Raw genomic sequence first — 23,147 nt, 5'->3', positions numbered from 1 at the left:
GTAACTGAACATGACAGGCTGCGGTTTAGGCAACATGAAATAAATAGCAGAGCAGCATGTATTCACAAAACAAATAACAGAGCAACACAATTCACAAAACAGATAGCAGAGCAACACAATTCACAAAACAAATAACAGAGCAACACAATTCACAAAACAAATAACAGAGCAACACAATTCACAAAACAAATAACAGAGCAACACAATTCACAAAACAGATAGCAGAGCAACACAATTCACAAAACAAATGACAGAGCAACACAATTCACAAAACAAATAACAGAGCAACACAATTCACAAAACAGATAGCAGAGCAACACAATTCACAAAACAAATAACAGAGCAACACAATTCACAAAACAGATAGCAGAGCAACACAATTCACAAAACAAATAACAGAGCAACACAATTCACAAAACAGATAGCAGAGCAACACAATTCACAAAACAAATAACAGAGCAACACAATTCACAAAACAGATAGCAGAGCAACACAATTCACAAAACAGATAGCAGAGCAACACAATTCACAAAACAAATAACAGAGCAACACAATTCACAAAACAAATAACAGAGCAACACAATTCACAAAACAGATAGCAGAGCAACACAATTCACAACACAAATAACAGAGCAACACAATTCACAAAACAAATAACAGAGCAACACAATTCACAAAACAAATAGCAGAGCAACATACATTCACAAAACTAATAGCAGAGCAACATGCATTAACGAAACAAATAGAGCAACATGCATTAACAAAACAAATAGCAGAGCAACACGCATTAACAAAACAAATAACAGAGCAACATGCATTCATGAAATAAATATCACAGCAGCATGAATTCAGGAATCTTGCCAGTGGTAAGTGGTGCAGAAGGGGCGCGCGGATTCTTCAAGTCAACACGAGCAGCACCTCTTTTGTCTGTTTTAGATGTGCATAAATGTTTTTTAGTTTTATGCTCCACAGAGAATCAATGTCATGTTTATCCCTGGTTTAAACTGTCCAGAATTAATCTGTTAATTAGTCTGGTAGTGTTGAAGTGGAAAAAATGTTTAACAAGAGATCTACACCAAATAAAAATAATTTCTCCTTGTTTAAACATCTTCTGAGGGTAGAATAACACAATTTGAAGTATTGCTGTCAGTTGAATCACTGTTTAAATAAGGGCATGTTTGCTTTAACTCAGTTTCTGATATACATTACGCCTCTTGAATTCATTTGTTTACTTTCTGGAAGCAGTTTGTCACCTTTAAAGGATTTTTTCCCACATAGATATATTAGGGAATGGATGCATGAAACCCAGTTCCACCATACATGAAATCCAAAATGTTCATGCTTGTTTCATGCAGAAGTATTTGTAAACTAGAATGTTCATATAATTAGTGACTGATAGATAAAGCAATAGATTTCATTGTAAGAATCAGAGAGCCATGTGATATAAAGACAAACTCTACAGCTGAAGAGCTCTGAGTGTGTTGCTGTATCAATCCTTGGAGAAGCTGCCCCTACCCTTAATTACAAGTTTGAGGCAGCGACTGTTTCTGTGCTTATGTTTGTTGCCCAACCCAACAATAAAATTGCTAGAAGCGTTTAAACATCTCCATCCCTATCTTGGCTGCTCACAACGTATTTGAAATGTAATTTAATTGATCCGTCTGAGTTCTAGTCTCCACGGTGCACTAAGGTAGTTGTTGACACTGAAGAAAAATCAAACAGATATTTTTAAAATACAAGACAGACTGTAAAACCCATGCACTGAGATTAAAACCAGTTCTACTGGTGTGCTTGTAGCAGAGGTTAGAAGTGTATTATAAGATAACCTTCTAAAATATACCAACACTATTTTCAGAACTGTTTCTAAAGTGAATGAGGGATGCAAGTAAATACTGTTACAAATCTGGCACAGAAACAATTCTGTTTGCCAAAAAGAGAAATAAATCACTGAAGGAACCTCCCTCAGGTCACAGTGTACTCCCAAAACAGGCAGATAACTTCAGCGTGCAGGTAGCTCTGTTACCTTTTACAGCATGAAGTATCAACGAATGAAAAAGAAATTTCTTGGTCTGATTGCTGTAGTTTTTCTACTAATCGGACCTTTTTTTTTTAAATATAAGGGAAATGTGGATTATCTACACCGGTGAGTTACCTATATAAATATCTAACACTGATAAAGGCAGGAGCAGATTAATTTGTGTGCTACCTATCTGTTTACTAACTGTTTCTTTTTATTTAATATATATATATATATATATATATATATTATATAGATATATATATATATATATATATACTAATCGTACTGGCCTTTAAGAAATGGTAAGGTGTGTATATGTATCTTTACACTAACACTCTTCCTCATATGTATTAAACTGATATACATAGTATTTCATTTTACATCATGAAAACTTATATTTACATTTGTAGTACTTATTGTATACAATTTCAGGAAACAAACTGAATGAGGATCTATCCCTCTGTGCCACATATTTCTTATTGTGTGGTTCACTAGTAGAGAGCATTAATAAACAACCCGGACTTTAAGTTTCGGGAGTGCATCTGTGTACCCGTTGCTTGTATTTCTGAAATATACTTGCGTATATGTGTGTGTGTGTGTGTGTGTGTGTGTGTGTGTGTGTTAGTTATAATTAGGACTGTATTTCACCCCATTTCACGGTCTAAAAATAGGTATTTCAAGATATTTTATGATTAAGCAAAATGCTCATTGAAGCAAAGATAGTATACAACAAATCTTCCTAAATTTTAAATGCTTACCTGAAAAACAGTAAATTGTAGAATACAGTAGATGCCGGTTATGAGCAACCCTAATAAAGACAACTTTCGGTTTTTAATAACATTTTCCCAGGAACCAATCACGTCCCATAGACTTTAATGTTAACGGAATTCTGATATTATCAGCTGCTATTATTATTAGTTGCCAGTGCTACAGAGCGCACTTGCACGATTTATGTGCTTACTTCATGCATATTTTCTAAAACAGTGACTCCGCAACTGCGTATTTCAGTCAGATTGAGTCAGAATTGTGGCTTTGAAACTGGCTACGAAGCTGTATATAAAACTGAGATGGATTTACAGCAGGAGGTGGTACATTGTAAAAAGCAGACCATGATGGACAATTTCTTATATTAAAATTGTCTTCTTTAGAATTGATTGTAAGTACAACCCTTTTTTTTTTAAATGTTTGCTTTACTCATTCTAAGGACAATTGTACCACATCGTTGTGTAGCACAATTTAAGCCTACTCCCTTTTGTTTGTTTTACACACACATAAAGTAAACAGTTCTATATTTGGATAGTTCGTGTTTCTCATGTTCATTTTTTTAACACTGTAATGTTTAAAACACATATATTTCAGTGCCATATTTTCAAAACTACAGTATATTTCGTTGCGCCATATAAATACAGTAGAAAACGGGGGTGTTTGATTATTGGCAACTTTCTGTTAATGACAACTTTTTGCTGGGAACTAAGGTTGTTAATGATTTTTATGTCCATCATGTAAATAATGAATGCAAACAAATGTTGTTTATTGTTATAAAAGTTCTTATTTAAAACAGGTCTAGAAAAGGTTAATATTTGAATGGGTGTTGCCCAAGCAGTAATGTAATTACAGTTGATGGTATCCAGAGTTAGACTCCAACTGAAAATAGTCACTGGACTCTATACGGTTATAGTAATGTGAAGCAATGGTGCGTGTTTTCGTAGCGTAAAAATGATTTTGGGACCCATCAGGTCCTTGGGGTCCACAGGCAAAGCCCCTTGGGAATTTCACACTCACAGTGCCGGTGCAGTCAATTTTAAACTTAAAAAAAATGAATACATTGATCTATAGACATCACTTGGGGAGCCTGTTTTTATGAAACAGCATGTGTTAGTTGGATAGGAAGTGTTTATTTGCATGAATATCATTATATTATATGAAGATTGGAACAAAGTTTTAGGTTACTAATAACACTGTGTAACAATTTTATTTATTTTTTTGGTTCCTGGGTAGTAAGTGTTATTTCCTAATTGCTTATGCCTCAAAAGTATAGAAAATGGCTATTATTCCCCACAAACTTTGCTTTTGTGACCAGGACAGTGATATTTTGAAATTTACCTATTTTCCAGAACATTCCAGATAGATTCAGTGCTGAGTAAACTTAGAGTAACTTCTAGAACTTTCTAGAACTTTCCAGTAATATAAATAGTAGTATAAATACAGGGGCCTTAAGCCCACCAGTTCAGTTTAGTTCCAGCTGCCTAAGTGGATACATATCTGCATTTTTCTGAGATGGCATCAAGAGACTGCAATGGTGGCATTCCTGATGGGTCTCCAAGGCGGTTTTACCAAGTTTCCCTGCTATCTTTGCCTTTGGGACAGCAGGGATACCAAGGCGCACTATCACAGGCGGGACTGGCCACAGTGGACGAGTTCTCTGTGGGGTGGAACAACGTCAAGTGGGAGCCCCTGGTGAACTCCCGGAAGGTTCTGATGCCACCACTGCACATCAAATTGGGCCTTATGAAACAATTTGTCAGAGCTCTAGATAAGGAGTCGGCAGCCTTCAAGTACCTTCAAGACTTCTTCCCTAAGCTGTCTGAGGCAAAGGTCAAAGCCGGTGTCTTCGTCGGACCACAGATAAAGAAGATCCTGGAGTGCAATGAATTCCAGAAGAAGCACACTAGTAAGGAGAAAGCGACTTGAAACAGCTTTGTCGCAGTGGTTCGGGGGTTCCTGGGCAATCACAAGGCCGAAAACTATGTGGAGCTGGTTGAGACTCTGGTGAAGAACTACGGCACAATGGGCTGTAGGATGTCCCTCAAAGTCCATATCCTTGATGCTCATCTTGATAAATTCAAGGAGAACATGGGAGCGTACTCGGAGGAGCAAGGCGAGCGCTTCCACCAGGATATACTGGACTTTGAACGCCACTACCAAGGACAGTATAATGAGAACATGATGGGAGACTACATTTGGGGGCTGATTCGTGAAAGTGATTTACAGTATAATCGTAAATCTCGAAAAACTACTCACTTCTAAATCTTTTGTAGTCATTTTTGTATTGCTTTAGTATAAATACATGTTAATTTGGATTCGTATGTTGTTTTTTCTGACTTTATGTGAACGAAAAGACACACATTCGCTTGTTTTCTCATTGGAAATAGGTAAATTTCAAAATATCACTGTCCTGGTCACAAAAGCAAAGTCTGTGGGGAATAATAGCCATTTTCTATACTTTTGAGGCATAGCAATTTTCTATACTTTTGAGGCATAAGCAATTAGGAAATAACACTTTCTACCCAGGAACAAAAATTGTGTTACATAGTGTAATCTGTATAATAATTATAGTATAATAACTAACAGACACATTCAAAGGTGAGACAAGTTATCTGCCTGTATCAATAAATGCACTTACTTTCTGTCTATAGAAACAACAGTGCCTATGCAGCTTTAAAAATTTCTTTTCTCCGTTGCAACTTTCTTTTGCTTCAGTTTGAGTTTACAATTATTATTATCTTTTTTAAAACAATGTTTGTCTGAAATAAACTTTGCAGCTAATTGATGAGCCACTCTGGGACCAATTATTATTATTATTATTATTTTATTATTATTATTATTTTGTCATTTAGCAGATGCTTGTATTTAAAGTGACTTGCAGAGACTAGGGGGTGAACTATGCCTCACAACTGTTCTGCGCTCCAGGTCCCAGAGTCTTTTTTGAACTTCTTTCTTTGACTTTTTTATGGAAGAGATAGCGCTTATTTTTTCAGTTATATCCTTCCATATTTTAAATTTAACTGTGGCTCCAGACCTTTTTGCCTAAAAGAACAGTTTGATTTGCTAACATCCCATCGAGCAAAAGCTCAGCTTGGGTCGCTAAGAATTTATTTTTCTTGCCTATTTTTCCCATTGTTTTGACGGCATGTTCGCTTCCTCACTGTTTTCCAGTTAATGAAAGTTCAGATTATTAAAATATGACTAACTGGCTTGTTAAGGAACCGACAATTGCCATTTCAATTGAATCATTCAGAATGCGAAGAAGGCTTTGAAGATGTTTAATTAGGTGGCAAAAAAACTTGCAGTGAAAATGCATTTCATCCTTTATTTTCTCTCTACAAATGCGCTCTCTGAAAATCAGGCTGAATGTGGCTACTTTCTGGCCGATTAATTCCCAAATTTGGTGGGGTGTGGCAAAAAAAAAATCTGTCAGCGCTGCCCTTGATTAAACTTCACCCAGGGTAGTCAGAGACACAAGACCATGGAGACACACACTCCAGCCCACAAGCACCTCATTCCTCTCCCACCAAATCATACCTTAACATACACCTTGTTTCCTGCACATCTACAATGTTACCCCCAGGGTACAAAGTGCCATACTGAACCAGTTGCATGGGCAATTGTTCATTCCAATCTCCAGGTCTCTGCATACAAAGCAACTTTAAACCTGTGTTTATGGCCACAGTCGTAGGATACACTTTTGCTGTCTTCTTCATCAGCACTTTTCCTAAAAACATTGTTAGCCTTCTTAGAGTAGTACTGTAGTTTGTAATAGAAGCCCCTAATGTTCTCTTCATTGCATCACAAGGACGACTGACTGACATTTGTGTGGAAGATTTGTGGACTCTTGATTCTGCAAATACTTCAAATATGCACCAGTTATCAGAGACTCTGATTCAGAGTGTATAGTGTTGCCGTGTTTGGGTTGTTTAGGGAAGACACAAACACACTGTAAAGTTAAATGTATTGTTACGCCAAGGAACAGATCACAAGTTTTCACTCTTGGCTCTCTTAATGTATATTTCAAGACTAGCAACTCGAATGTGCTCTACTGAGTCAAGTAAGCTGCATGTAAAACACAAACTGGAATTAGCTACAACATTACATATCTCCCTTATTTCAGAAAAAAAAAACTAAATTATATTTAGAATTGTCTCTTGTTTATTTAAACTATCTTTCAGTTCTGTGGGGAGGAGTATTAGAAAGCCAGACTTCTTCAATAAGGTAATTGGGAGGCCCTTGGTTTCCTTGTTAAGGATATCTCATTTAGAATGGTAACAGTGGTTGCTGATCAGCATTTTCTCTTGGCAGGATGATTTCTCTTGGTTGAACGTCTTCTCAGTCCTCTGCTATGTCAAATGAATGGTCCAGGTTGATTGAATTTGCTATTGCTTTGAAATAAAGGGATTTCTGGTTATGGTCCATTTCTCTCAGGTGTGATTATGCATCCTTTGATTTGGACTATTATTTTTTCCTCGCAGTAGTGGTTTTGTCTTGACTATACCCAAATGACCTTCATGGCCTAAAGCAAGAGCACTGGATTGCAGAGAAACTGGTATTACGAGTCTTGATCCTCGTAGTAAAAGGTCAGCCTCTGCGTTTGTTATGAGTTCCTTGTGAAGAGGGTAGAAGGCTTTAAGAGCATTGAGGTTGGACCCTGCGAGACCTGGAGGGATCTTGTTGATGTCTTTCCACTTGACACTTTGAATCAGGTTTACCAACTTTTGTAGTGTGGGGTCTTGTTTTGTTTCTCTTTGTACTTCAGCTATTGTCATTGCTTTTGGGACAGTGTGATCAGCAATGAAGTTTATGTACTCTTCAGAGATTTTTGTGACTCTGGTGTCACGTGACGTCATGCGTTTTGTGTGATACCTGGACATGTAGTCAGTAGGATTTTCCTTACCTACTTTGTAAATTACTGTGAAATATTAGGGCTTCAAGCATAATCTCCAGCATTCGATTCTTGCAAAACAAGCAAAACAAGTTGATTTCATCTCCTCATTACGTTTTATAGTGCACGCATATGTTGTTTATGGAAATATTGTAAAATATTCATTTTAATTTCCCCATTCCACCATTAAAAGTAAAAATCATAAATCCAACAATAGGTATGTCATGGTGGCTCCCATTCCAGAAAACCAAGACAAAACAACGTTAAGAGAAAAAGCAGCCTCTTCGCTAAGATCTACAGTGATGAGCCAGGAGCCACCTCTCGAACCCAGTGTGGAAAAGCAAGCCATGGCTGTGAATGTGCCCAAACCCATGATAAAGAAGCCCTTGAAGATCGAAGATTTTATATTCTACCCCAAGTGGGATATAGAGGAGGACTACCACCGGGACCCTTCTGCAAAAAACACAGTAAGGAAAGCTAAGAGTGTTGGGTTGATGTTTCTTATAAATTCTTATTTCTTTATAAAATAGTGATGTTCTGTAAGGGTGATGGGTGTAAGGGAAATGCATAAGAAAAGCATATAACTGGAAGAAGATAACTGCAAGAAAAGTCAGCACTCCTGTATCCTTGTTGGAGCGGGTGGCTTTTATTAACTGGTCATGAAGGTTTGAGTGCTGGTAATGCTTGTTCAGCACTGTCAAACAAACAGTCATTTCAAAATCCCTTTACTGTAAATCTCTAAAGGCAATCAATTGTTGTCTATACATCTTAATCAATGCGGTTAACATGCATGCTCTGTTATATACCAGCTGTTTATAAAACTCACAAACTCAACAGTATCTCGGGTGTCTACCAGTACTGATGTTTTATATATTAAAATAGCGACTCCCGTTCATGAAACCGAATACTTAAAATGAGGGGTGTGCAGAGAAACCATCACTCGTAATCGTACTGGGAAAGCAACACTACAGATATTCTCATGACATCACTGGGAGGAGTGACAGGGCTGAATGCAGGTACACATGCATTTCTGGCCCAGATTTTCACTCAGGCTCTGCTTTAATGTTTATTTAACCGTGATTTTGATTGTCCTAATATGTCATTTTAATTCCCATTGTCCAAGATGTATTATTTATTTACAATTCCTATTGTTTGTGATCTGAAACAAAAACACATCGGAATGGGAAAAAATGCCAAGTTATCAAAAGTGCCCAGCCATTTAAAGTGGAGCTATCAAAAACACAAGCCAAGTTTCAAGAAACCATTGGGCCAACCTTGCCCAGCACAAAGCAAATAGGCACAACTGTCAGAGCGATGGGGGCCAAGGTTGCCCCACTTGTTTCTGCTAACTGGGCTTGTGTTTTTGATGCAAGTTGTGCCTGAAAAAACACAAGCGAAGTTAGTAGAAACAACTGGGACAACCTTGACCCCCACCGCTTTTGTTACAATATATTTAAAAGTAAAAATATGAAAGCATGAGGACCTTTATGTACAAAAATCTTCACTAATATACAATTGAACAGGAACTGTTAAATATTTGTTTTTATACAGTTTTAAATGGCAGTATTTATATTCTTTAGTGAAAAGGAAATATAAAGAAAAAAAATACATATTTATGTATTCATTTATTTCAATATTTAGTAATGTATTTATGTTTTACTTTTACCAAATATATAGGCTACCCTTCAGCATAGCTAATTCTCAGAAATTAACATTTCTTTTTGTCCAGTGGGGACTACAAATAGTGTTACTCTCATCAACCAGTATCGAAAGAACCGTACTTCCTTGCACCAATAGGGACCACAATGAGTGTTACACTGACAGGAAACCAACATTTTTCAGAGATCAAGTTCAAAATCTTAGCAACATGATGCTCAAAAAAAAAAAAAAAAAAATCTCCAAAATCTTCAAATGTAAAATAAAAGTCCCAAGTATTCAACTGGCTGACTCGTAGCATTGACAGTAACACAACATGTTGATAAACTGATGGTTATAGTTTCAAATCATGTGGATACCAGGCCTTTTTTTATATTATATAAAAATATATATTTTTGCATTCAAATGTTCGATTTTAAAACAGAAATAAATCATTTAACATAAATGATATAGATGTCACAATAAGCACGTTCCCTAGTATATTTCCATGTTGACAAAACAAGTTAATTGTCATTAAACTTGGATGTCCTGTAATGTACACAATGCTGGATAAAACACTGGGGTCTGCAAAAATCTTCAAAAAAAACGCTGGGAGAAAAAGGAAGGACGGAGAAGAAGTGAAATGGTGCTTTTGGCCAATTTACTTTTATTGCGCCAATACCCTGAAAACACGTAAGCTATCTTTGGTGAATAGCAGTTTTCGCTGATAACTTTGCACGAGGAACTACCATTCTTCTCAATGCTGGTCGCAAATCAAGATATATTTTAGTTATTTTTGGATAGTGTTGTAATGCCTGTGTACAGTACATACTGTTATAAGGTATGATAAGATCAGTTAAGTGTTTACAATGATTTTTGGCACCCAGAATAGAACATTCCTTTTCTAAAATTTTGAAGTCATTACACCAGCATTGTACCGTGCTTTTCTAGATTTTGTAAATGTGTCTTCCAAGAGTGGAACGCCTAGATGAGGTAGATGAGTGCAAGTTTGGTACAATGTTAAAAAGCATCCAACTCATTTATTGAGATGGAAATATACATCCTAATCCCCTATAATCCTGTTACAAGTCTAATGTTAATTATACTTATTGCATAACTTTAGAACAAATAAAGCAGACCCAATGAAACACATATAAGATCAAAACAAAACCAACAACCAGGGCACAGAGTGACATCAGTGCTTTCTCATGACTGTCAAAAGGACATGAATAGGAATTTCGCAACATACCTCTCTGAATTCTCAAAACAGGGGAATATGTTTTTACTGTACATAACCACTGAAATGTCAACACCAAGCAGAACTCTGTGTAGCTTACGGTGCTTAAGATCATAGCAAAGAGAAGTACCTCTGTATTAAAGTACTTGGAAAGTACTTTAATACAGAGGTACTTCTCTTATTATAATTATAGTAGCTAGAACCCTTCTCTGCAAATTGAATCGATTTTCAGTTACTAGACACAGTATTTTGTTTTAAATTAAAGTTGTAAAAATGTTTTTATTCCTTTTACAGTGAAACTAATGATTCAGTTGCTTTTCCAAATGTATAATAAAATAGTCGGTTGTTTGTGTGAAAAAAATAGTAGGCTTAAGTGTTTACAAGACACACAAAAAGGAATAACTCTGAAAAAAAGTCTAAAATCACCAATATGGTTTATATAATATACTTCACTGATATATATATATATGTATATATATATATATATATATATATATATATATATATATATTGCACTACTCACGGAGTTCATTGCCCCTTTAAAAACAGACCCAGGACTCAAAATTGATTTTTTCAGCGCAATTGCGCACTTTTAATAAACACAAATGAAAACAAAACAGAAACAAACACCTACTTCGCTCTTGGAGCTCTAACTAACATTAACAGGAACCTAACTAAGCACTCAGGATGGCGAAGCCGTTTACCTGACACAAACTCACACGGACTTCACTCAGCACTCTCTTCAATACAACTGGACACACACGCAGTCAGGCTCTTCACTCAGCAGCCCCTAGCAGTCTGCCTGCCTCTCTTAAATACCCTGCACCTGGCTCTAATTTGCAATTACCACCAGGTGCAGGGGATTAACTAAACAATAAAAACAATTACAAAAACCATTAGCCCAATCATCCAACAGTGCATTCTCACAAGGTTTTAGCAGGGAGGAATTTTAACCCCCTCCCTGCTATCCTACAATATATACAAAAAATAAAGTGTGTTTTTAGATTGTGAATTCATGGTCCCTGTCTCCCTGTCTCTAGACAGTCGTCACCGTCTTATTGGAACCAGGACCTGATTCAATGCATTAATAAACTCTGAATGCGACTTACAGCAAATTACTTGGGAATAATTGTGATTCATTTGTATGCAAAGGCATACTTAAAATGCACAATACACTTTTAGATTCCCTGAATGGCTTTCTCGTGTTCATACATTTTCTTATGTTCTTATGTTCTACTATATAAATCAGTGGATTTTTACATTAATTTTTTTCATAACAAACTGTTGCAAACTTTATTTTGTTGTAAAAGAGCTTGATAATTCTATTCTGTGGGGTTTTGCAAATGCGTACATTTACTGGAAAGAAGCAACTTATAATTAACACTTACACTGTTGGCTTTTTGAGAACAACTTCTTTTCAACCTTATCTCACATCCCTAGCCCACTACAGTTTCTCAGTGTCTCTGTTACAGACCTGCCCAGAGTCTATAAGATCCAGGTCTGCTGAAATTGATTGGTTTAAACAGACCTTCATCCCTGACATCAGCCTCTTCATGCACAAAGAACACTTTAATGATGAGGAGTGGAAGAGGCTGGAACATTTCAACCCTCCGTATGGATGGATGGGGACTAATTACACAGGTGAGGAATGAGCTTGGAAATGACTCCGGCACACCCAGGGCCTTCCTAGGTAGTCTGTAGCCATGTTAACTTGATTTGCACGCTTGGTCTTGGTTAGTAAGTTGATGACCTGCATGGAATATCAGGATCTTCAATGCATGACGTGGTGTTGGTGTCAGAGCAGGTCTCCATCACAGCAAGGCCCTGTGTAAAGGTCTTCATGAAAAATGAAAATCAATGCAGGACCAATACATTTGTGACATGCACTACATACACATGTTGCGTCGCTTGCAAACAGAACTATGTCATTGAGTCATTGTAACTCGCCTAGCAATACTCTATTCAATTGATCAAATTCATAAATAATCATTGATCAAAGCCTGATTTTATTAGATCCCAGAAGCTAAGCAAGGTTGCTGCTGGTTATTACTGGATTGTGGTCCTGAATGGAAATTCAGGTGCTGCTAGAAGCTAGAAGTGGTGCTCGTGGCTTAGTGAGAATTAATTTTCTGTGTCCTGTTTTGCTTTAGAAGTCAAACAGGCTGTGGAATTGCTACCTGGGCAAAAGGAACAGAAAGTCCTGCTCAGCTCCAAGAGGAATGACGGTTGTATCCGTTGTGCTGCTGTTGGGAGTGGAGGGATCTTGAACGGCTCTCGGAAGGGTGCTGAAATCGACTCGCATGATTACGTATTCCGGTACGAGGTGCTCTAAAGTATTTGCTAATCCCGGGTAGTGTCTTAGAGAAGTTCTGTTAAAGATACATGTTTCCACTACTTCAATAGAAGAACCGCGGGGGCCAAGGTCAGCTCAACCACGACTATATTTGATCTCATAGAACCATCAAACACCTGGTTATAAATCTGATTATTATTGTCTGTTTCAAGAAACATATCTTATATAACATAACGTATGTTATGGTAATTTTTATTTTCATGATACCAATTCCCATGATGAGGATGTATGTTTCTGATATATACCTAAACAAGCTTAATATCCCAGCCAATCAGGAGCACAGGAGCAGCTTCCATAATGCCAAGTACAGCCTGGTTTATATATACATGGGGCTGGTCACTCTAATATGGTGTGAAAGGCTAGCATCACTGGCAAGGCTGGTTTCCGTCAGGGTGAGACACCAGAGGCTGCAGTTTAACCTCTAATGTGCATGTTTATTTAGACAACAACAACAAACAAACACATGAACAAACAAACAGACACAGTGGCCTTAAACACAGGTTTAAAGACAACACAAAACAACTGTATCCTGGGCATTCACCTTCAATCATTCACTCAATCTTTATTTTATATAACGCCTTTCATAGTGGACCACCATCACAAAGCACTTTTCAAGATGCAGTAACAAGAAGAAAATCCATAATACTTTAAAGACAGAGAAATGCATAATACATGAAATACAGGAAAAAAGTATAATACATTAAATTTATTAAATAAACTTCCCAACACAGTAACCCTGCAATGGTTACACTCACCTACACACCAACCCCAAACAAACAGATTGTTCCCTTTTTATACACTTGTGACAGGAGCTTTATTAATCATCAGTTATTCATCTACAACTCAGCCACATTCTCACGTTGTTCTGGCAGGGAGGAATTTAACCCCCTCTCTGCCAACCCAATGTTCCCCACACACCACACCAGCAGGACTTCCACTCTGCCACATAGGGATAATAAATATTGGGGAAAAATGAAAAAAATAAATTAAAAAAAAGCGTTTACTAAAACATTTGGTCTAAATGATTTGAAATGCCTGTCAGTCATCTAATGTGCTAATGCAGAATAGAAAGGCAGTTGATGACAAAAAAACACACTTGACTCTCATTTAGCAATCATGGATTTATATTACTATGCAGACCAATTTTTGAAAATGTATTTGATTAACAGAATAACTCAATTTGTCCCTTTTAGTGTGACCAGGCACTGTTTATATTTATATAAGACACATATAGACCAATGTGTTTGTGTTCCTACAGTGTGAATGGAGCTGTTATCAAAGGCTTTGAAGATGATGTTGGAGTGAGAACCTCCTTTTATGTCCACACAGCTCAAACCATGATCTCAGCACTCTGGAGTTATCATGAATTAGGTTTTACCGATGTACCCATGGATAAGGTAATGATTGATACTTGATAATAAATACTTATTGTCAGATATTCAAAAGAGCTGCAATAATTGTTTCCCCTCAATTTGAGTTGTAAATAATTATGCAAGTCCACAAAAGTAAAAACAAAAACAAAAAGTAAAAAAAGCAGCAAAAGTAAAACAAATGCTTTCCACAAATCACAATGTTAAGGACAGATGGTTGCACATGTCTGACTTCACTTAATTAATTCACAACGGAAACAGATATGAGAATGGAGAGTACTTCACAAAAGACTAGTTCAAGATCTGCAGTTAGCAAAGACATGGAACTCCAGGTTTGTGTCTGCGGCTGGAGCAAGACAACAACGGTCAGGGGTTTAAAGATTCATCAAGGGAGAATGAAATGCTTGAGGGAGAAGGGACAAGGGCCTCACATTGATCAACACTTCTTATGAAGTCATTCAAGTCAGTCGAATGAACTCCAGCGATAGGAAGCAAACCACAGTTCGCAGGATATCAGCACCCCTGTCATAGACATGAGGAGGACTTGCGTGGATACAACTATTGATGAACCTAATAATCTAAGCCTGGAGTTAAATGGCCAAGAGTTTGTGAGAAAACTGCGTGGGATACAGTAAACACGGATCTCTGTTTTACTTTGGAAAGGTTAAATGGAACAGTTGAAAAGAAGCTGGATAAATATGGGGACATCATCTACGCATATGGAAGCGAGAGGTTTGGAATTGAAAAAAGGAAGAAAAAAGTACAAACTATTCCTGGAAAGTCTAGATGGCAGCAGGAAATTGAATGCTTAGTTAGAGAAAGGAGGAAGTTGAGGAAGTAATGGAGAAAAACAGAACAGTCAGAAGGAGGTCCTCAATTGTTACAAAGGGTCATAAAAGTTAAGCTTGCAACATTGCGCAGAGCTGAGTGCCTACGGAAATGCTACAAAAAGAAAGTGTGTGAGAACTAACTTTTATAAAGATCCATTCAGATTTGTAAAGAAGATATTCACCAGTGAAAAATATGGCATACTAAAATCATCTAAGTTTGAGCTGGAGAGATATTTGGAGGAAACACACATAGATTCAAAAAGGCAGGAGCCTATGTCAATTCCTTCAGATATCCCACCTATCAATCCACCCGAATACCAAATGGAGGACTGTGCACCTAAGTGGAAAGAATTAGAGCAAGCTGTGAAAAAAGCAAGGGCATCATCATCATCTCCTGGGCCTAAAGGAGTTCCATATAGTGTACAAGAGTGCTTCTGGAGTTCTACGAATCCTGTGGAAATTGAAAGTGGCATGGGAAAAACAGGTTGTACCAAGAGCATGGCGCCGAGCAGGTGGAGTCTTTATACCAAAAGAACAGGATTCTACAAGCATCAGTCAGTTTTGTCCTATTTCCCTATTAAACATAGAAGGAAAGATTTTCTTCAGCATTATTGCTCAGAGAGTGTCAACCTACCTATTAAAGAACTGCTTAATTGACACTTCAGTACAAAAGGCAGGCATTCCAGGTTTCCCAGGATGTTTAGAACACATCAGCGTAATGTGGCAACAAATTCAATCAGCAAAAAAGGAGAGGAAGGAGCTCCATGTGACATTTCTGGATTTGGCTAATGCATATGGTTCATCCCACATGAACGTCTTTGGGTAGTATTTGATTTTTTCAGCATACCGTTGACAATAACAAATTTAGTAATAGCCTACTTTGGAGATTAGCAATTTAATTTTTTAACTTCAGATTTCAGCACTACATGGCAATGCCTAGAAGTTGGAATAATGGTAGTCAATGAGGTGCAAAAGCAGGAGGAGAGGATCAGATGTGTAAAGGCCATTTCCTAGGCCAAGCAGGGAGAATGGATGATGGGAAAGTGTGGAACAAATCAAGATCTGCTGGCAAGACCTATGGTCAATGGAACAGAGCAGGATCAGTTTCCTCATCAGATCAGCATATGATGTTCTCCCATCACCACAGAACCTAAACCTCTGGGTGGATGAGGATCCCTTATGTCCTTTGTGTTCATCACCTGCAACATTAAGGCACATTTTGACAGGATGTAAGGTGGGTATTTTTCAAACTGAGATTGCCACAACTAACCTTCGCCCAGACATTGTCTTGTGGTCTGTATCAGCACGCCATCAGCATGCCAGCACGTCATCTGGTAGAGCTAACAGTACCATGGGAAGATGCTGTGGATGAGGCTTATGAGAGGAAGAAACTTCGGTATGCTCAACTAGCTGCTGAAGGGGAACAGCGAGGATGGAGAGACCGAGTTTACCCAGTGGAGGTGGGTTGTCGAGGATTTGTGGCACACTCTACAAGCCGGTTTCTCAGAGATGTCGGGTTCAGTGGCCAAGAGTTGTGTTGCACAGTGAAGAACTTATCTGAAGCAGCAGAAAGGAGCAGCAACTGGCTGTGGTTGAGACGGAAAGATTCTGGATGGGGATCTCAGGCACAATAGAAAGAAATCAACGCTGATGTACAGGTAAGTAAGCTGGGCTGAGCTGAGTGGTGGATGGAGGGGGGTGATGCTGGGACGCTGGAATCACTGTTGAACCTTCTTGAGGTGTCGTGGGCTAGTCAACAAAACACAGAGGATGGAAGGTGCCCACTTGAAGACCCCAGAGATGTACCCTACTTAGATCAATCCAGACGGTTGTCATGCTGATGCGCCGGGGAGACCGCACTGGGTTAATCCCCGGATCCAGCATCACAGTCGTTGTGTGTGCTGATGCGCTGGGGAGGCAAAATGAGCTGATCCCTGGAGCCAGCATTACACTTCAGCAATCAACACCAGACAGAAGGATATCTACATCATCAAATGGAAAACAATGCATATGGATGGAGATGCAAAAGGATCACACGAGTTTACTGCAAATCTACGTCTTAGTTGGTGCTTATCTTGGCGAGAGCCGAGTTCAAATCAGCATGAAGTTCAACATCTACTCTCATGTAATGGAAATCATTTTTGAATGCTGACTGAACAACAGCAACAACAGAAAATAATAAAACCTCTTAGGCAAGATTGCACTCATCCGTGCAACAATGACATTGGAAAATTAAAACACTACCGCACTAACATTGACCACTTTAGAGAGCTTATAGTTCACAAAGTTTTGTTTAAATTAACTTTAGTTGTAATTGTTTAGTGCGACCCCCCCCCCAAAGAAACCAACCCCCCCCCAAAAAAACACGAATAGATACTGCAGCTAAATATACAAAAAAAAGTGTTATTGCAGTCATGCAAACTCATGCAATAGAGAACAGCTTAGACAACAAATACTATGTTATACATATTTTAATTGCATCTTCGGCCTTCAAGGAGAGCAGGATAGCTGCTCTCCCCTTTAGATGAAGGTGGAGGCTGGGCAGGAGGAAAAGAACTCTGACGTACAACAGGGAGGTGAATGTCTCAGGTCAGACATGTAGGCAGGAATTTCAACTCCCCCCCTTCTCCCAAAAGCACATACACATGCACACGCACACGCACACACATACACACAAAATAAAAGCTGTTTGCCTGTGGTGTACACTCTATCAGCATATGAAATACAATATAAACCTTACAATTACAAGTAAAATACCCTTCAAAACTACTACACAATTCGTTAAAATGTGTTTATTTAAAACATCTAAACAACGTGTTTTACAACAGTTAACATTGGTACACAAGTAAATATGTATTCCAGCAATCACCACATGGCTCGAAATCTTTTAGCACTTGCTCCACATCAACCAGAATATCTTGATGCAAGTGCGTGCGTGCCAAACCAGTAACACGACTTTCACTCACCCCTGCAATTCCGCAGCCAAGTTTTCAATCTTTGTAGTGAAGTAAATGATATTTCAACTATAGCTACGCTTACTGGAATTGTGGCCAAAACACAGAGATGTGTTGATATTAGGGTAGAATGCGGCATTCAAACTAGAGTGTTGAGAGAATCCCATTGGACTGCTTTCGACAGTCTTCTATCTATCATACACATCCAACACTATGCTCTCAAGTTTCATAACATGCAGTTTAGTTAGTATGAAGTTCTTAGCAAGAAAGCATGGGCAGTATTCAATGAGTTGCTCTGTCAATTCTGAAATCACATGGTCCAAGAAAGTAATAAAGATATTTTTCTTGTAGTAATCTAGTGGATTTAAAGCACTACTAACATTGCTCTTCTGAGTTTGTCTTCCACAAATCTGTAACATGAATTCTTCAACAAATGCACAATTTGCTAGACATTTCACCTCATCATATATTGAGTTTAGTAGAATTGGTGATGGCATCCTGTCCCATGCTTTTTAGTACGTCAACCACAACATTTGCTTCTTCGCACGTGTGGAAGGGGTGTGGGTAATTCACTGACCAGGAGACAGACAGGTGTGATTGAAAACACCACACAGGTGCCCAGTTTTATTTTTAGACCAGTTCTTACTTTTTTCCAGCAGAGGGCACTGTTGGCCGTGGGCTGCCTATCAACGATGATAGACAGCACCACGGAAATACCACAGCTGGTAAGTGAACAGCAAGTGCACTCGCAGGTGCTCAAAGAAATAATAATGAAAACAGAAGGTGAAAAGAACAAGGGAAAATAAAACAGTAATAAAACTACAAATAAAAGGTGCTGCACTCGGCAGTGTTATCCCGGTCGCAGCTACCCGCACGACGCGGATCACCGTCCTACTCTGTCGGCTCCCTGCCTGCTCTACACAATAGTTCGGGGTCTGCCCAAGGGTTCCCCGCTGTCACTCTCTGACTTGTTTGCTGTTCTCAGCTGGTCTCTCCGTCCTCGACCAACACTTCCGCACACACACAGCGCGTCTACAAAGGCAGACCTGAGGAAACAGCAGAGCATTTTTTATATAGGGCTAGCAATTTGCCAAGACTCGCCTCTCAGCTATTCAGCGAGGGGGAAAGTACACACACCTACCTTCCCACCTCCCCGTGTCACTGCCATCACTCACAGGTGGTTGTTGAAAGGCTGCCGCCCTCTTCCTGCAGTACTGTGAACATGCCAGCAGAGTCAGCACAGATCTCTCCCTGCTACAGCACGCTTGAATCAAGTTGGCATCCTCACGTTGCAGGAACAAATGAAGAGGCTTTGTGACTTGTAGATTGACTCTGCACATACCAGACTGACAAGGAAGTTACACTTAGAAATGGAGTGTAGTTTAGCATGTAGTTTACTTGCACTTTTCTATGCTGGGCACCTGACAATCATTTACTTTTACTTTCTGGCCCCAACTTGCCAAAGAATATTTATTTAAGAGCACAGCGATGCCGACAAACAACAAACAGCACTGTCTTGGCGCCAACTCTATCTCACAAGTCTCTGCATAAGCTTAGATATTCAAGCGAGGCTGCACATTTTTTTGTTTAAAGCAAAGTAATCCTTCAAAGTCATCTAGGAAATATGGAGGCATTTTATGGGTTAAGTTGAAGCGATCAATCAGCATGAAATAAACAGGCTTTAAAAATGTCTTTATCTCACCTCATGCGCAAATACACCTGTGTCAGTTGGGTGTAGTCTGAGTTGCGATTCACTTCCTGTTTAGATTATTATAAATGTTTTCATTACCTCAGCCTTGTGATGTCTGTCCCAGTAAACTTGATTTTCCTATTTACAAAGCATAAACTCATGGGTTATTTTAAGACTTTTTTTAGGTCTGGTATTCATGAGAAAACATCATGAATCTGAAACTGTAATGTTGATGCCTTTGTGTGGAATTTATCATTTATATATTGAGAATTACATTATGAGGCTGGAGTTGTCCTACAGGTACAGCTTTTCATTATGTGTCAGACAGGGGGGCCCGAACCACACAGTACTGCCAGGTGCAATGTGAATTGCACTGTTGCACGTTTAATAAATGAACAAAATAAAAGGTTTAAACTAAAACAGCACACGACACTTGAGGCCAAAATAAAACAGACATTAAACACCAGGGAGTGATAGCAGAATAATGATACAAGTCTCTCTGTAATCATCTGTAGAATGATGCTGAATGCTGAAAATGTGTGTTGCTTTAAAACAGACACTGCCTTTTGTAGGAAATAAAATACATCTTGCTTACAGAAGACATGAGGGATTACCAATGGCTAAGAGCGTTAATGCTGAATACAGAGGTTTCCAGAGGACCCTATCTTGAAATGAGGTAAGATTATTATTGTGTCTATTTATGAATATAATGTTTTTTTAAAGTGGTTTGCTTGTGTAACTTTCTTCATGTGTATTTTTTGTTGCTTAGGCCAAGGTCGTATTATGGGACGGATTTCACACCAGAAAAGTATTTGGTTGCTCACCCTGATTTTAACAGATACATTAAAAACAGGTACATCTTTTTTGTCTTTATGTGTTGTTCTGATCTTGTGATGGCGTACCCTTCTAAAAAACATTTGAACTACTTTGTACCTGAAGATTTTTAAATGACTATCCCAATAACACACAAGACCCGGAGCTAGTGTAAAGATTATTAAAATAAGATTTTAATAAACAGATTTGAAAATACAAATTTGTAAAAATTACAATGGTGTATAAATTCAATATCGGGCTTCTCTCCGGCTGGGCTTATCGATCGATAAATATTTGGGGGCGATTAAAGACCCCCACATATATAATACTGGGGTCACCTGTAAAGGAGGAGAAGGGAGAGGTGGAGGGATGTTGATGGTGGAGCGTTGTTGTGAATGTGTGATTGGAATACCTGGAATGTATGCGCTGAGAGAAGGGACAAAGCACTTGGATAGGAGCTTGGAGCGGGGGGCTGGCTCTCCTCCCGAACTATACCTAGCAAGCACCACGTCTTTGACTTTTTTCACTTGTTTAGCAGTACAGAGAAACCTGTCTAATCCATCTCCTGTACATATCAGCATTCTGTATAATTCAGCAATATTTTTAGGTCCACATTAATTGTGTGATACTCCCAAACCCTGTCTATTCTGGAATCCTGCATGATTTTTAAGTCTGAAACCAATGTAAATCAGATATAGTGTATATACCCACATGAACAGCAGACAAAATGCCTAAACTTCCACACAGCAGGCCATCTCTTGATAGAAAAAATTCAAATGCTTAAAGTTTATCAAAACCAACACAAAAAGTTAAGTGAAGAATTCACAATTGCAAGGCAAACCGTTTCAGTCGTTCTGAAAAGTAAATATGCCTCAAAGCAACAGGTGCAGTAGAGTGTAAGCAAGTGAATGTGTTTCTATGGGAATGGTTTAAACAGACTTGTGTAAATAACAGGTACAGAGTTTGCTGAGGCATTATTGTGTTTATTATACTGTATGTACCGTACTAATTAATTTGAAAGTGTTAGAATATTAGATTTTTTACAGTAACTCTGTAATCCAGCACACTGTCTAATCCAGTACAATATTCCGTTCCCAAGCGACGCTGGATTGGACAGGTTTTACTGTTCATGTAGATGTTCATTGTTTTCCTTTTCCAAGTAGAGGCCACCTTGGCAATGGCATTGAAATATTTTTTCACGGACCACAGCCAGCTTTAGACTCAAAATATCAGAACTATTCAAGATTAATAGGTAGCAGGATGGGGTAAGGAGGAATATGTTGGATATGTTGTGTAGATTTGCTGTGGTGTTTGCCGAGATCATTGAATGACCTAATGAATGGTTTGGAAGTGTGGGAGATGGACCTGTATTATTTTATAGGGACCCCTGGTATTTACTCACGGACCAAGGTTAGGACCCTCTGCTACTGTAAAAAGTGAGTCTGGGCTTTTTCATCTGACTTGTAGGTTCTTGAAATCAGAAACTGTTGAAGGAATAGATTGGGCCATCTACAGACCAACCACTGGGGCCTTCGCTCTGCTCCTGGCTCTGCACCTCTGTGATGTTGTAAGTATGATTGGGAATGAGGGATACCCTGCTTAACCCATTAGGGCGGAAAGTAGTCATTGTCTGCATGAACCAGTTAGAGAATAATGGGGCTACTGCACAGGCACAGGACTTTCAGGTCTCCTGAGATACACAGACAGCTTAGTCATTGTATTATACACTATACTAGCAAACTGGGACAGATAACCAAATATAGACATTTTTCCCCTCACCTTGCTTACTAAAAATGGAATCCCAAAAATGTAGTCCACATGCCACCCAAAATACACATAGACCAACTCGCTGTTCTCAACCATTCCTTCATTTATCTCTGCAGGTCGATGCCTATGGATATATCACAGAAGACTATGCCAAATATCCAAACCACTACTATGACAAGACAAAGACAGAAACTGAGTTTTACGATAATCACGACTTTGGATTGGAAATCAACAAGTGGAAGAAACTGCACGATGCTAAACTCATGAACTTGTATCAGGGGAGACAGAGAAAAAAAGTATTGCATCCTTCCTCTTATTGACATTGTATCAGATATATGTTTACAAGGAAATCTGCTGTGGCAGTAAAATCCATTACAGAAAACCATGTGTTTTTTGTGTTGTGGTATCAAACTGTTTGAAAGTTCCTAAAAAAAAACTAGAAACTACAGTGAATAATTATGTTTAAGTACATGAACACTTGCTATTTGATAATAAAAAAAGTCATACATGATATTTTGAGATATGAATACATATACCATGCTGTGACAGGGCAGAAGTGAAGCACTTCTAAATAGTGTATTTTTATTGAAGTTTGGCAAACATGGGGTTAATTCAGTCCCTGCCAAAAACACATGTGGAATGCGGCTGGGTCTTGACTGAATAATTGATGATCAATTCTAGTCCCAGCAAAGTCCTCATAAACACTATAAACAAACATGTGTTCTAGTAACTCCTATAAAAACAACATTGTGGGGACACCCCCACCTTGTAAAACCACGTTTTTAAGGACAAAATGTGCCTCCAGATAAAAAATAACCGGGA

General features: G+C 38.4%; 1 protein-coding gene across 5 annotated transcripts; it reads left to right on the top strand.

Annotated features, from left to right (window-relative positions):
- The first annotated feature begins 1,975 nt into the window (after positions 1-1,975).
- On the top strand, positions 1,976-22,836 carry LOC121295434 (alpha-N-acetylgalactosaminide alpha-2,6-sialyltransferase 1-like). 5 transcript variants are annotated; one of them, XM_041220035.1, is made up of 9 exons: positions 1,976-2,143; positions 7,920-8,143; positions 11,989-12,189; positions 12,699-12,864; positions 14,160-14,298; positions 20,318-20,421; positions 20,515-20,598; positions 22,026-22,125; positions 22,442-22,836. In XM_041220035.1, the coding sequence occupies exons 1-9, from the start codon at positions 2,034-2,036 to the stop codon at positions 22,643-22,645; spliced, it is 1,332 nt and encodes a 443-aa protein (XP_041075969.1). In that variant the 5' UTR covers positions 1,976-2,033; the 3' UTR covers positions 22,646-22,836. The 5 variants fall into 5 exon arrangements, with proteins under 5 accessions (XP_041075969.1, XP_041075970.1, XP_041075968.1 ...); XM_041220036.1 differs by having other exon boundaries at positions 1,977-2,143; positions 7,894-8,143; positions 12,021-12,189; XM_041220034.1 differs by having other exon boundaries at positions 1,977-2,143; positions 7,870-8,143; positions 12,021-12,189.
- Positions 22,837-23,147: the final 311 nt, after the last annotated feature.

Source organism: Polyodon spathula, chromosome 20 (genome assembly GCF_017654505.1).
Source record: "Polyodon spathula isolate WHYD16114869_AA chromosome 20, ASM1765450v1, whole genome shotgun sequence".
In the NCBI taxonomy this organism is placed as follows: Eukaryota; Metazoa; Chordata; class Actinopteri; order Acipenseriformes; family Polyodontidae; genus Polyodon; species Polyodon spathula.
This window is presented reverse-complemented; position numbering and strand designations above follow the sequence as displayed.